The 16,359-nt window shown below is 38.8% G+C and overlaps 1 protein-coding gene across 1 annotated transcript in view; it reads left to right on the top strand.

Annotated features, from left to right (window-relative positions):
- The window catches only part of MRPL11 (mitochondrial ribosomal protein L11), an 18,282-nt gene extending 3,936 nt beyond the window's left edge, over positions 1–14,346 (top strand). The window contains exons 5-6 of the mRNA XM_072421261.1: positions 7,713–7,872; positions 14,071–14,346. Of these exons, the coding sequence (XP_072277362.1) occupies positions 7,713–7,872; positions 14,071–14,176 (266 nt within the window). The 3' untranslated portion in view covers positions 14,177–14,346. The remainder of the gene's footprint in view (positions 1–7,712; positions 7,873–14,070) is intronic.
- The last annotated feature ends 2,013 nt before the right edge of the window (positions 14,347–16,359 follow it).

Genomic DNA, 16,359 nt, shown 5'->3' with positions numbered 1-16,359 from the left:
TTCCAGATGTGGTCTGACCAATGCTTTGTACAGGGGCAGGATTATGTCTCCATCTCTGCAGTCTATTCCTCTTTTAATACAGGAAAGTACTTAGGAGGGTACACCACTAATGACTTGAACTATTGAGAGTATGAATCATTAATTACAACTCTCAGGTTGCGGTCTTTAAGCCAGTTCTCCATCCACTTGGCTTTTCTAAACCTATTGACCCTAACTTGCATATTAACAATCTGTGGGGTACGATGTCAAATGCTTTAGCAAAGTCCAAGTACACTATATCAACTGCTATTCCACTGTCTACCTGTTTACTTCCTCATAAAAAGAGGTCTTTTTTGAATCCGTGTTGACTATCACTTATAATAATATTTTCTGGGAGAAACTCCTCTGTGGTTCTTTATCAAACTCTCCACGACCTTTCCAACTATGGACGTTAAACTAACCGGTCTGTAGTTACCTGGTAATGACTTTCCTCCCTTTTTGAAGATAGGAACCACATTGGCCTTATGCCAATCCATTGGTACCATGCCAGTGAATGAAGAGTCTCTTAAAATTAGAAATAATGGCTTTGGAAAAACTGAGCTCAGCTTTTTGAGGACACGTGGATGTAATTCACGTAATTCGGTTTCTCAATCATATTGGCTTTGAGCCATTGTGACTCATGTAAGGCAGTGACATTGCTAATATGAACTTGGACTTGAGCTCTGCCATTTTCCTTTGTGTACACAGAGCTAAAAAAAAGTAAATCCCCCTTTTCTTTATCCTCAGTTACCAACCCAGTGACATCCTTTAAGGGGTCTACATGCTCAGATCTGATCTTTTTGCTAATATTATATTTAAAACAAATTTGGGGTTTTGCTTTTCTTTCCTTTGCAATCTGTCTTTCATTTTGAAGTTTTGCACATTTTATCTTTACCTTTTTACATATTTTGTTATATTCGGTATAGTTTTCTCAACTTTTCTCAAATTTTAAACAGGTATTTGCTACGCAAGCCTTATTTTCTTGTTTTAGCATAAAATTACTTTTCCAGTTCTGCAGTTAGCTTTATATAGGGAGTATTTTGTACTGTTTGGGCAGTGCAAAACACCCCCAAAATAAAAATTTGCTTATGTATTTAACATACTGATGTTCATTTTACCCCTAAATATAACACTGGGAGCTGAGCTTAGTTATTTCAAAGCCATTTCTAATTTTTGTTTCTAATTTTTAGAGAGTCTTAATCACTGGCATGGTACCAATAGGCCCAATGTGATACCTGTCTTTAAAAAGCCCAAGAGAAAAAAAAATCTATTTTCTTAGTAGATTCAGCCATGGATTCACCATTAGCCCTAAACAATATCAGCCCTCCTGGCTGTATCGATTGGTTACAACAGACATCTTCCGGAAAAGTACACCCTTTTGAAAGAATAGATAAATACCTACCTGACGAGGTTTTTATTACCGTAACCTAAACCCCCATCCATGGTATTCAAAATGTAGGATCCTTTCTAATAATATCACATTCCGAATCTACTAGGAAAATAGTTTTTTTTTTTTTTTTTTTTTTACTCTTGGCCTTGAACATATTTATTCATATGCAGCTTGAATACTGCTTCTACTATTCCCTTACCTAGACCGCAGTTCAACTAAATAAATCATACAACCTCTGCAACCACATACCCCTGAGGAAGCCTATAATTGGCAAAACACGTTGGGTATTGTGTGAGTGCTACAGATCCCCTTTTTGTTTTCAATGTTATATTGTATGATGCTTAGGAAACTTATGTCTAGGAAAAATATCCAAACCCTGTGACAGTAACAGTTAATTGGATATATAGTGAAAAATTACTTTGTACCACTGTACTAACCACTGTACTAACTACAAAACACATACTTACTTCGAGTCCTAAACCTCTTTTTCTTTCCTCAGTATCTACACAATATTTCCTTAAACCACATAGAAGAGTTTCTGCTAGAAAATAATGTTATAAGTAATAGTATAATAATTTTGTGAAGAAGTAAACTGGTAGAGAGTGGAGTAGCATTTAGTGTTTATAGTGTACTTCTTTGACTTTACTAAAGCATTTCACACAGTACCCCACAATAGGTTAATATGCAAGTTAGGGTCTATAGGTTTGGAAAATTCAATCTGTAAATATAGTAAACTGGCTTAAAGACCCCATCCAGAGAGTAGTGGATAATGATTCATACCTCACCCCACTGATAAAGACTACAGTTAACCTCTCATACGAGCACAACACCTATAGTCGAATTGAATACTTTCTTATTGCGCAATCACTGCTAGATGTTCCATTCAAGACACAGATGGGCAAACGCCTCTGGTCTGATCATGCACCAATACATTTAGAGTTGGGACTACCCTCCAATTCTACCCCCAGAACTTCCTGGAGACCTAATGACTCGCTTCTTTAAGATCCAGTATGCGTAGCAGAAATTGAGAGAGCAATAAGCACCTTTCATTTTGCTCATTCAAACGCAATGGGAGGCCCTGAAATGTGTACTTAGGGGTGTACTGATTCAAAATAGGGCGTACCTTAAAAAAAGCCAGATCCACCCAAATTAAAGTATTTGATAGCTACTATGCTAAATTATATAACCTTCCTTCCAACACCAACTCACTCTGGTGTAGAACCTTGCATAGAATCTATGCAGTCTTACATATATGACACTGCCCTGCCAACACTAGAATCCGCACATAACGCTGCCCTAGAATCCCCACTTACATCAGAGGAATTTGCCAAAGCTATTAAACATCTTAAGTCAGGCAAATGTCCTGGTTTGGATGGTGTCACCTCACGCTTTTACAAGGCATTTGCCAATAATCTACTCCCTCAACTTACCCGTAAATTTGATGCAGTAGATGCAAATCACCCACTTCCCCTGCCAATGCTTCTGGCTAATATCTCAGTTATACCTAAGCCAGGGAAAGATCACAACATTTGCAAAAACTACAGACCCATATTCTTACTGAACGTAGACATTAAATATTCGCCAAAATCTTAGCAAATAGGTTATCCCCCCATTTGCATAATGACCAGGTAGGTTTTATTGCAGGCCAAGGATAACACCACCAGAACATTGCATCTAGTTTTGTATGCAAAACAACAAAAAATTCCAGCCTGCCTTGTTTCCATCGATGCGAAGAAGGCCTTTGATAGGGTCAACTGGCGATTTCTGGACCTGACTCTCCACCAAATCTGTATCAGCTCTGAGTCCCAATCCAGAATCATGCCCCTATATTCCTCTCGTGCTGCCAAGGTACTGGTTAACGGGGTCCCAGTCTGAGTCTTTTGCTATATCTAACGGGACCAGACATGGTTGCCGGCTTTCTCCCCTCCTCCTTGCATTGGTGATGGAACATCTTGCAGGTGCTATTTGCAATAACCCTTCTATCAATAGAATAGAATTGGGTCGCAACCTCTCCAAATCGCTTGCCACCCAAATCTCTCTTAATTTTCCCTTCAGCTGTGTTCCTCTCTCATTATTTACTTAGGTATAGCAGTTCCCTCTGATCTAACCAAACTTAACCAGCTTAATTAGGTCTCGATGCTTGGGTCTCTTCAGAAAGATTTCAATCATTGGAAGAATATCACTATATCATGGTTTTGTAGAATGAATGTACTGAAGATGGACTCTTTACCTAGGTTTCCTTATATGTTTAAAACCGTCCCTATCCACCCCCCCCCCCCCCCCAAAAAAAAAAAGTTTTTTTCATACAGTGCGCTCACTCTCTACCAAGTTTATTTGGGGCAGCCGCAGACCAAGGCTTAAACATACATCCCTCTCCAGACGCAAACAAGTAGGAGGCATAGGCCTACCCAACTTTGAACATTGCAGACTTGCTCGCTAGAGTGGTGGAATGACAAGGGTCATATAGGAGCAAACTCTTTATTACAGCAAGATAGGAGCTATCTAGGTTAGACCTGAGGGCACTGCCTTGGTTACCTCCTACAACTTAGACAATACCCTCTACATTCCCCACTCACCAGGGCCTCCTTGAGAATATTGCACTTAATTCCATCTTCATTAATCTCATTTTTTGATTATCCAGGTCTCCCTGTGGGAATTTATGCTAAACACATTGAATAGGGTATTCTCGAGCAGACTGGCCACAAGCCAGACACTTCTTGGACTCCACCCAGGGTACGTTTATTTCACTTAACCTAAATCCCTCATTTCCGCAATCCTGGTTATTACAAATGCAGCTCACTAGATTCTGTAATGCTCTTCAACTTTCCCCTGACATACATAGGCAACTGTCCCCATTTGAACAGTTGTGTTCTAAGATGCTCTTAGAAACCCATGACAAAATGATACCCAAATTTCTAGTAGAATGGTATAAGGACCTTAACAAAGATTTAGTGGAGCTGGACTGGCTCACAGCCTTTGAAATGGCTCATAAAACTTTGTGGATACACTCAGGAGAAAAATTACAAAATCTTATCACGTTGGTACCTTTGGGACCCGGTCTCGCTACACCGTATGTTTCCCCTGGTGCCCAGATCTTTCACCCCCTCCACGGTCATCTTTTGGCAGCAGCTCGCCAGCTTTTGCCATTATTCTGGAAAAAAACAACCCTACCCTCATTGGCTTTATGGGTTTCCAAGATCAACAAAATTATGAGAATGGAGGAAATTAGAGCTTTTGACACTGATTGTATGGATAAATTTACCACACAGTGGTCTTATTGGGGAACAATTTAACTGCTTTTCATACTTGAAACTTTTTTTTTTTTTTTACATTTTTGTATGGATCCTTATTGTTATATGTAAAGTATGTTATATTTTTTTTTTATTTCTTCTTTTATTTCTTTTTCATAATAAAATATATATTGAACCATAATGATTCATACTCTGCCTGGTCTAAGGTTATTAGTGGTGTACCCCAGGGTTCAGTGTTGGGTCCTTTACTGTTTAACATCTTTATAAATGATAGGGAGTTTGGGATTAAAAGTACCATTTCTGTCTTTGCAGATGTCACTAAACTATGTAATGGAATTATGTCCATACAGGCTGTCTATAATCTAAAAGCAGACCTGGATGTACTGTTTGATTGGGCAGCCAAGGGGGAAATTACATTTAATATTGATAAATCTAAAGTTATGCACTTTGCGCTGCACTAAACGGTTCATATAGAGAACTCAATTTACAATTATTCACCTTAAGGTCCTTACTAAAGGACAAGGGTACACTCTTTGTGTCTGAAGGAGAAGAAATGTAATCAGATAACGAAGAACAAAATATAAATGGGTATTAAAATTTTTAAAGTAAATTTTGGGGGGGGAAAAAAGTTTAAAAGTAAAGACAACCGAGACTGTTGATCCAGGTAACATCCGATTGCCTTACGGGATCAAGAAAATATTTTTTTTTCCTATTGGCGCAAATAGAACCAGGGTTTTTTTTTGCCTTCCTCTGGATCAACTATATCCATGGGGTTTTTGATTTGGGATGTTTATTTCCCTAGTGGATGAACTTGATGGACTTCTTTTTTCAGCCTTTGTAACTATGATCATGTTCCTAAAACAGGTAGAGCCTCACACTCAGCACTGAGGAGACTAGAATGTAGTTGAGATCAAGTAGCACAAAAGGTAGTAAATAGAACATTGCAATGATGTTTAAGACATTACAGTACATGTAATTGACAAGACTATTTCCATGTGTTTTCCCAAGTCATTCTCCAAGATAACACATAAGCAAAAGGGACCCCTTCCTCCACCAAGAACAGGAAACACATTTCTTAGATGCAGAAAGTGGGGACATGGGTTGCTTGGGCCACTGTGGAAAAAGGCTCAATTTAGGGCTCTCTTCTGAGCTTGAACTGCCCCCACAGCAGGTCAAATACATCTTTCCTTCTATAACGCTCTGTTTTCTAAATAAATGCAGTTGCATTCATGACTATGTTCAGATGGTTGGTTGAAGTAAGGGGTACTGCAGTAGTTCACTGCGTTGAAAAGGGGAAAATAATTTCAAGACCATAGTAACACTGAAATAAATGAGAGCCGCTGAAAGCGTTTCTGTTTCCAGTACCTGCATGGTGTTATACAGTTTGGTCCATAAATATTTGGACAGACAACTTTTTTCTAATTTTGTTTCTTACAATTACCACAAATAATTTTAATGAAACAACTCAGATGCAGTTGAACTGCAGACTTTCAGCTTTAATTCGGTGAGTTGAACAAAAAGATTGCATAAAAATGTGAGGAACTAAAGCCTTTTTTTTTTTTTTTTTTTTTTTTTTTGCTGAAAGCTGAAAATAAAACGTTCTTTTCTAATACCCTTTGCTAGTAATGACAGCCTGTAGTCTTGAACTCATTGACATCACCAGATGCTGGGTTTCCTCCTTTTTAATTCTCTTCCAGGCATTTACTGCAGTGGCTTTCAGTTACTGTTTGTGAGTGGGCCTTTCTGTCCAAAGTTTAGTCTTCAACAAGTGAAATGCATGCTCAATTGGGTTCAAATCAGGTGACTGACTTGGCCATTCAAGAGTATTCCACTTCTTTGGTTTAAAAAACTCCTGGGTTGCTTTGGCTGTATGGTTTGGGTCATTGTCCATCTGTATTATGAAATGCCTCCCAATCAATGTGACTGCATTTAGCTGGATTTGAGCAGACAGTATGTCTCTGAACACCTCAGAACTCATTCGGTTGCTTCTGTCCTGTGTCACATCATCGATAAACACTAGTGTCCCAGTGCCACTGCTCGCCCAAGCCATCACACTGCCTCCGCAATGTTTTATGCTTTGGATCATGAGCGGTTCCATGCCTTCTCCATACTTTTTCTTGCCATCATTCTGGTAAAGGTTTATCATGATTTCATCTGTCCAAAGAATGTTTTTTTTCAGAACAGTGCTGTTTTTTTTAGATGTGTTTGAGCAAAGTCCAATCTGGCCTTTCTATGTCTGAAGCTTATGAGTGGCTTGCACCTTGCAGTGCACCCTCTGTATTTACTTTCATGCAGTCTTCTCCTTATGGTAGACTTGGATATCGATACGCCTACCTCCTAGGGAGTGTTGTTCACTTGGTAGGCTGCTATGATTCTGCAATCATCCACCACTGTTGTCTTCTGTGGACGTCCAGGTCTTTTGGCGTTGCTGAGTTCATCAGTGCTTTTGTTTCTTTCTCATGATGTACTAAACTGTAGATTTTGCCACTCCTAATATTGTAGCTATTTCTCAGTTGGGTTTTTTTCTGTTTTTACAGCTTAAGGATGGCTTGTTTCACCTGCATGGAGAGCTCCTTTGACCGCATGTTGTCTGTTCACAGCAAAATCTTCCACATACAAGCACTCCCCACCCCCCCCTCAAATCAACTCCAGGCTTTTGATCTGCTTAATTGATAATGACATAACGAAAAAATTGCCCACACCAGCACACCAGCCCATGAAATAGCCTTTGAGTCAGTTGCCCAATGACTTTTGAGCCCCTGAAATTAAGTGATTGTGTAAAAACAAAGGCTTTAGTTCCTCACATTTTTATGCAATCTTTTTGTTCAACCCACTGATTTAAAGCTGAAAGTCTGCAGTTAAATTGCACCCGAGTTGTTTCATTTAAAATTAAGTGTGGTAATGTACAGAACTAAAATTAGAAAAAAAGTTGTCTGTCCAAATATTTATGGACCTAACTCTAGATGTGGAAGGTGTAAATTCTTTTGCATCTTAACCACTAACAATCCAAAAATTAACACTTTTTTTTTTTTTTTTTTTTTTTTTTTCAATAGGTCATGAAATTGCAGGAAAGGTGACCTTAAAGCAGTTGTATGAAATTGCACTTGTTAAATCTAAAGATGAATCTTTTGTTCTTCGGGATATGCCACTGATAGAAATAGTAAAGTGTCTGCATGGTAGTGCCCGTTCACTGGGAATCAAAGTTGTCAAGGAGTAAGTATGTAATTAAGAATGGCAGATGAAGGTCCAATTTGTTCCCTGTAGTTTTCATCTATGTACATCTACAAACATACAAAGTACACAGGTAAACAGAAATTACACATACAGTTTCTGAGTTATGCTATTATAGTTAACATTAACTGAATGTCTTTGTGAAAACTTTCTTCTTGTTTGTCACTCACCATACTAAGATTTTCCAGGAAGAATTCTAGATGCAAGTGTAAAAAATGTATTTATTTTTTTTTTTAAGATAATTTTTTATTGAAAATTTTTCAGTATAAGTACAAACATTATAGAAAAAGGAGAGAAAATAACAATACCCAAACAAACATAGTGCAATAACTCAACATTAAATCATCGACCAGAGGAAAAAGACAAAAAAGAACTTACCAGACATCGATACAGGATATCAAACTTGATTGAAATTGAAATTTACTTGCACTGTACATTTTGGGTGCGCAAACCATGGGGACCAAAGAAATGTATTTTTAATGACATGCGACAACCCAGTTTCTAGTATAAATCAAGCAGATTCTGAACTCCTCCCTTGTATGCAGGAGACTTATGGTTGCCCAGGAAATTTTCACACAGCCATTTGAATGCATCCCAAGCTTTTAGCTCAGCTGCTGAGAGAGATTGTTTGAAAACATCATCCTGCAAAACAGACTTGATCTGTGGTGCTATAAATATCCCTTCTTCATTTTTGCAGTGCTTATGTTGGGAAACTTCTCAACAAGGTACTGAAAACCCATGGAGTTTGATTTACCCATGGCCTTTACAAGGCTCTTCATAAAGCCTAACTTGTTATGGGGGGGTGGCAGAAATATTTTATGTGGATCAACCAGAAACTTGACACTGCTTGTTCTGGGCTTACATGTATCTCTTAGTAGCCAATCTCGCTTGACATAATGGTCTCGCGTAGATTATTTGTCCCACGGGCATAGAAACAGCAATATTTTGTGAATCCTCCTTGCATTCCCATCGGCAAGCCACTTCCACTGCTGTGTTTTTTACTGGATTGCTTCAAGTAGTAACTTCATGTTGTCATAGGACTCCTTTAGGTTAACGAAATGGGCAATCGATAAACTTGGTTTGGAATTACCATTATGCAGTTGGACTGCTTTCAAGCTTTTTTTAGAGCAGGAGTCGGCAAACTCCGGCCTTTAGGCTAGTTCCGGCCTAACGACCCCTATTTTTTTAATGTTGAATCCGGCCTAATCCCTCTGCTGCCGGTAGATGCCAATGTCCTGCGCTCTCTATTTCCCGTGATTGACTCTCCTCTCTCTCCTCCTCCCCTGCTGGGTCCCACCTACACCACCATCGTGACGAGAAGGCGTGTCATGCCCATGGTGCTGCACATTATCACTTCTCTGCACAGCGATGCAGAAGCCATTGTCACGCCCCAGGGAATCCTGACTGATGTTTGCATTAAGCACACACACCCCACAGGACGTGCCTGCTTCAATGCAATGACTCCCCCACACACACACACACACACACACACACACACGTGGCTGTTTGATATCCAGTACCGGATGCAGGACTTGTTCTCAAGGACTGTATTACTCACCAGAAGTAAGCCCCAACCTTCCATTTGATGTTACTATACTTATTATTGACCCCTATCATCATCACTCACTAGCCCCATTGGGCTTCATTCTCCACAGGCGTTGGTACTCCACACCTCGAACCATCTTGTTTACCTTTGACTACGTAAGCACCTGCCAAGGGCTAAGAACCATCTACTATCTGTAAATTGATTAACCCTAGCTCTCTAACTCTCTCCGAATTTCCATGCAAAAAGCGTTACATTTTTTTTGTGTGGAAATTTATTTCACATTTTAGGCGTTAATTCTCAGGCATAATTCACCGAAATATGTTCAATATTTAATAATTTTAATAATAAACTTTAAATAAACACAAAAATCTTATGTATTATATATTTATGAAGATTTTTTGTTTTGGACTCTGTTCAGCTATTTTGTATTGAATCCAATACAAAATTATTTGAATTTCCCGCTGCTCCTCCTGCCCGCACTTTACTATTTCATACACCTGCTGGTATCTTCTACATTTGCTTGGAATACCCCTGATAAAAGGGGCTTCAGACGTTCTTTTGTCCAAGTTCAATTCTTGCACTACTCCCAATGACTTCTACCGCCACATACTCAGCTTCCAATGTTTTTAGCCTGAGCCAAGCGTGTGATCTCAATGTTTGGCAGCACTTGTTCATGCGAGCAGCTGTTCTTCAAGATAGTTTTGTAAGAACAAGCTGCGCTCTCAGCTCACTGACAACCCCCTAATTGCATTCTGTTGCTGAACTCTTTAGAACCTGATATTGTATCTGTCTCTAAGAACATGCAACATCCTAGTTTCCTAGTGATTGTAGTGTATTTCTAAATAAAAAACCTTTCCTTGGACACCTTGTTTCTTCTGGCCTAGTGTGCCTTCTTGACCTCCTGAATTGCCAAGTAGTTCAAAAATTTGCTGACCCCTGTTTTTAGAGGAATCAATGAAGATATGCCATTCAGATGGAACATGCTCTTGTGACAAACTGTTAGAGTGCATTTATATCATGTCTGTAGCACAGTGAGCCATCACTAGTGAAGAATGTTGTCATGTTATTATTATTATTCATTTTCTGTAGTGAATTACAGTTACACCCTTTGCAAGCAAGTGCTTCTGTTTAAGCCTTGAATTAAGAAGTTCTGCTTTGTCTTTGGAGAGATTTAGATCACGAACGAGATCATTCAGCTCTGCTTGTGTAAAGGTCTCTGATTCTGAATCTTCATTGGCCAAGTAGTCAGGATCTCAGATGATTTGGGGTTGTAACTGGCTGCAACTCCAGTGCATTCCTGATCACCTTCTACAAAAGCAACTCTATCATGTGGCAGTACCGGAACTGGCAATGAATCTTCATGGGGAACAGGCTGAATTGCAGAATTGAGGCTGGGAAATACAATTTTGTGCTTGGTTTTACCTGAGAATCCACTTATGTTGACGTGGCAAAAATAGTTTTCTCTCCACACCATCGGGATTGCAAATGGCATTGCTGCTTTACACCGATTTAGCCAGTCACGCAGTTCTTTGGAACAACTGGTACAGATGACATTTGGAGCCCAAGATTTATTCTTGTCACCAAGTGGACGGCCGAAATAGAATTTGTATATCGTTTTAAGTTCTGTGGTAATTTGGCGACGTTCTGCTTTCGTCATGAATGAACCACACACGTAACAGAAACTGTCTGGATCATTAAGGCAATTTCTAAGCATGATGACAAATTAAATCAATCGCAGTTAGTGCGGTCTCTAACCTTAAAAAAAAAAAGAAAAAAAAAAAGAAAACTGTTTTTAAACATGTTAAGGCTATTTATAACGAATTTCACACAATATAATGAGCTGCATCACAAAAACTAGACGTGCTAGAGAAAAACTTTACAAAATACTCCTTTACAAAAAAGCAATATTAGTAAGACAGGATGTTAAAGATTGTATGTGGAAGGTTTTGCTGTGAACAGACAACATGCGGTCAAAGGAGCTCTCCATGCAGGTGAAACAAGCCATCCTTAAGCAACGCCAAAAGACCTGGACGCCCACAGAAGACAACAGTGGTGGATAATGGCAGAATCATTTCCATGGTAAAGAGAAACCCCTTCACAACAGCCAACCTAGTGAACAACACTCTCCAGGAAGTAGGTGTATCAATTTCCAAGTCTCCTATAGAGAAGAAAGAGAAGACTGCATGAAAGTAAATACAGAGGGTGCACTGCAAGGTGCAGGCCACTCATAAGCCTCAAGAATAGAAAGGCTAGACTGGACTATGCTCAAAAACATCTAAAACAGCCAGCACAGTTCTGGAAAAACATTCTATGGACAGATGAAACCAAGATCAACCTTTACCAGAATGATGGCAAGAAAAAAGTACAGGGAAGGCGTGGAATAAGCTTATTATCCAAAGCATACCATACCATCTGAAAAACATGGCGGAGGCACTGTGATGGCTTGGGTGTGCATGGCTGCCGTGGCACTGGGACACTAGTGTTTATCGACGATGTGTCACAGGACAAAAGCAGCCGCATGAGTTCTGAGGTGTTCAGGGACAATACTGTCTTCTCAAATACAGCTAAATGTAGTCAAATTGATTGGGAGGCATTTCATATTACAGATGGACAATGACCCAAAACATACAGCCAAAGTAACCCAGGAGTTTATTAAAGCAAGGAAGTGGAATATTCTTGAATGGCTGTCAGTCACCTGATCTGAACTCAATTGAGCATTTCACTTGTTGAAGACTAAACTTCGGACAGAAAGGCCCACAAACAAAACAGCAACTGAAAGATGCTGCAGTAAAGGCCAGAAATGAACATTTTATTTTCAGCTTTTTAATATGTCCAAATACTTTTGAGCCCCTGAAACGAAGTGATTGTGTTAAAGAAAGGCTTTAGGTCTCCTCAATTTTATGCAATCTTTTTGTTCAACCCACTGAATTGAAGCTGAAAGTCTGCAGTTCAACTGCATCGGAGTTGTTTCATTTAAAATTAATTGTGGTAATGTACAGAACCGAATTAGAAAAAAGTTGTCTCTGTACAAATATTTATGGACCTAACTGTATATGATTTACGCTATATATGTTAACTCTGACCTGCCAAAACAGTTTATATGGTTAATAAAGTTTTGCACTTCAAGTTCCACCTCCACACTGTGTAGCTAAGGCCTTCACCCCCCCCCCCCCCCCCCCCCCCCCCCCCCTTTTCTCGAACAGCTTCTTTTGAGCAATGCTACCAAATTTAGGATCCTCCACAACCTGTGACTGGACACTGGAGCAGTAGCATTACTACTGTGCACCTGTTCACATGATTGAATGAGGCTGATGATTGCAATTCACATACTTTTTTGAGCTTTATTTAAATTACATTTATTTGTTTTCAAAGGATGCAAAATGTTTACGCATTGTTTTTTTATCATCTTGCTGGAGATGGGATAAAATTGTACTGTAAATTTACTATTCTCTGTTCTACTCTTCAGTGATAGTAAGTGTTGCTGTTATGCATTACAACCTATTACCAGTAGGTGGGGCAGTCATAAGACATATGAGTTGAGAATTGGAAGACCTAATTTACTTCCATTTTGTTGTTCCTTAGTTTGTAAGAAAAACCTTTGCTGCAGATGTCCAGATATACTAAAAAATATGTCTTGAGGACCTTCTAGGCTACCTAATACATATTTTTTTGTCAACATTTTTGGCATATGTATCTAACTGGTCTGAACATAAAGTAGACTGACCTAAAAAAAAATCTTAGTTTGTCAGCAAAGTGTTGTGGATCAAGATTGAAAGAAAAGATCCACAAAGCTTTGAAACTTTAAGGGCATAAACATTCCACAGGCCTTAAACACTCTAATGTGTTTAACCCCAAAATGAGGCTTAAACATTGAGGGATGAAGAATAATACTGCAGATTGCAATAAATAGTGAAGATAAAACCTCTTTCAAAAATTTGCATAGAGCAGGTCTGTACCCTGCAAGAGAGATTCCCCTTTACGTAATGCAACGAAAATGAGAAATGAGGAAATCTGTTTAAAATGAACAAAATTACTAGCAGAATGTTGTCCCCAGAACCATTGTCTGCATTTAATGACCATTCTAAAAAAACATGGGGTGTGTGTGTGTGTGTGTGTGTGTGTGTGTGTGTATATACTTCAATTTTGTCCTACAGGGTAGGAGATGAAGTTTAATCTGCTTATATTTTATCTTTTCTGCCTTTCTCCCATCCACATTCTAATGATATCATTACATTTTGCATTACTTTGATTATTCCTTGATACCATTCTATATTCTAGACTCATTAAAGTGATGTAATTTCTAAGTCTTTGTACTGTGCAATACTGCTAGCTAATGTCTGGTCAGATAGGCTAACGGTACGGTTAATAGCTTTCTAAAATGCCCTCATATGATGTTGCACATTTTCATTTGAAAGAACTTTTGAAAATTGAATTACAGGGGATAAGCCAAGAACAGTACAACTAGGAAAGTGAGGGTTAGGTCTGATACCCAATGCTAAACCTGCCGGCTACAGGTCTGTGGGCTACAGAAGGGAGCCAAGCAGTGACACATTCTCTGTGTTCTTACACCCAGCGCTGCAATTAACCTCTGTCAGTAGTGTTGATCTCAGGCATAATCATTTTTGTCTTGACAGTTTGTGCCCAGAAGAGTATGGCAAGTTTTTGGAGGAGCGTCAAACTTTACTTCAAGCTGCTGCAGAAGCTCGACTAGCAGAGGCTACAGCAACTAAAAAGAAGTGATGTGAAAAGATGAACTGCTACTGTTATATTACATGAAACCACATTCTTTCCTGCTGTTAATAGTTTTGTAAAAAAAAAGTCAGCCTAGTGACTATGCAGGTTTAATCTGTAAAGAGATGGTATCACTACCTAATGTTTACTTAAATAAAGAAGGGTAATACATAGGCGAACCTTTTTCAATGTATTAAAAATTTTTTGGTTCTGTACTAAACTAAAAACAATAGTTTAATAAGATGGTTGATGGTGTGATTGTGAGCCCTATGCATTTAAATAGAACTGTTAATGAAGAAATAGGATGTGAAAAACTCATGATGGGCAGCCCCAGTGACTAGTAGAAGTGTGCCAAAATGCAGGAAGGAATAGGAAACTTTACCGGTTAAAAAAGATTAGAGTATTACTTTCAAAAGCTTTAGGTTTTACCAGTCCCTTTTTAGGCTATGTTCAGACTGGCAGTGAGGTTGTGGTTTAGTTTTTACTTCCTTGTGCAAGTAAACTGCTTCCTCCAGGGAGATGCCAGGAGCTGCATGGGCTTGCTTGATCTCGAAGCTCGTCTGAACCTGCCCTTAGGATTGTGTGCACCTAATGTCTGCAACATACCTCTGCAAACTGCTAGTTTTATTTGAGAAAAAATGAATACCTCTATATAAAAATTATAAAAAAAAAAAAGTGATGTCTGCAAAATCCTATCAACGCTAATAGATGCATCTTCTGTGGGTATTAGTGTATTTTTTGTGCTGCTCTGGAAAGCTCCTGTTCATGGGACATGGACATTAGGCAATGGAACCTGGGCAGTAAGGTAGATATTTGCTAACTGCCCCATGAGCCTGGCCCCTAAAACATTAATATATGCATTAAAATGTGCACATGATCATAGCTGCACCTAGATATTTTTCATGTGGCCTATTTAGCACAAGAGTAACAAAGAAGGTGGTGGGGGGGGGGGGGTTGCAAAGGAAACTGGGACACTATAACGTAAACTACAATTTTTGCTTTGTCATTAAAGTACAGAGTGTGAAAAAATTAAATGATTGTAGCATCAGGATGCAACATAAAAAAGGAGGTTTGAATATATTCTAAGGCCACTGTAAAAATGGTCACACAAATGATTACTTCAAATTATACAAGCTATTTAGTTATGATAGCATATTTATTTTTTACACATAGCTTCTGCTTTTTCTCTTTTTTTGTTTAAAAAAAAAAAAAAATATATATATATATATATATATAATGGCATCTGTTGAAAGTTTTTAAGGTTAGATTTAAATATACTATAACTTGCTAAATACCAGATGATTTTATATTATAATCTGACACTCACCAGTGACTATTAGGTATAATGGTATCATGTAGATATTATTAAGACAACCTGCTACAGTTAAAACTGAATATCAGATTGGGGAAGAAAGGTGTCTTTGGACATGGCATGGTTGTTGGTGCCATGGAAGCTGCTCTGAATATTTCACAATCTGCTGAAAATTTCACACACAACCATCCCAATATAGAATGGTTTGGGATGTGGTAAGTGTACAACAACCATTTAAGGATGGTTATGACTTAAAAGATTATACATCAATTGGGGGAGCTCCAAGCCTGAGTCTTAACCTGGGTGAAGAGCCATAATGTTTCCAGCATGCCAATCGGGCTGTACATTTATCCATACGATCATTGTAAAAGGCTCTAATTTCCTCCATTCTCATAATGTCATTGACCCTGGTTAGCCAGAGTGCCAATGGGGGAGACGTTTGTTTCCAGTAGAGGGGGGTGAGCTGGCATGTTGCTGCCAGTAGATAGCAATACAGGGTTTTGTTTGGAAAGATCGCAGGTTCTGGAAATATCGATAATAACCAATTTCAGGAGTTGAGGAGATATTGGTTGCATATATATCCGAGCAGATAGCAAAAATATCTCACCAATATAGTTGCAGGACCGGAAAGGCTCATCATATATGCAGGTAAGTACATTATCCATCTCCAGCAGGTACTGGGAACTGAGGAGAATATGCAGTGTGATTGGACCGGGATGTATCTATACCAACAGAATGGAATTTTGTAATTTTTTTCCTTGTATCCGCAAACAGGTTTTGGTTGTCAATTCAAAGGCAGTGAGCCACTTCATTTCCTAAGACTTTATGCCACTCCATAATGAGTTTAGGCAAGAGTTTGTCAAAGACCCCATGAGCATTT

Source organism: Pyxicephalus adspersus, chromosome 9 (assembly GCF_032062135.1).
Source record: "Pyxicephalus adspersus chromosome 9, UCB_Pads_2.0, whole genome shotgun sequence".
Classification (NCBI taxonomy): domain Eukaryota; kingdom Metazoa; phylum Chordata; class Amphibia; order Anura; family Pyxicephalidae; genus Pyxicephalus; species Pyxicephalus adspersus.
The sequence above is the reverse complement of the archived record's forward strand: the minus strand, read 5'-3'. Positions and strand labels throughout refer to the sequence as shown.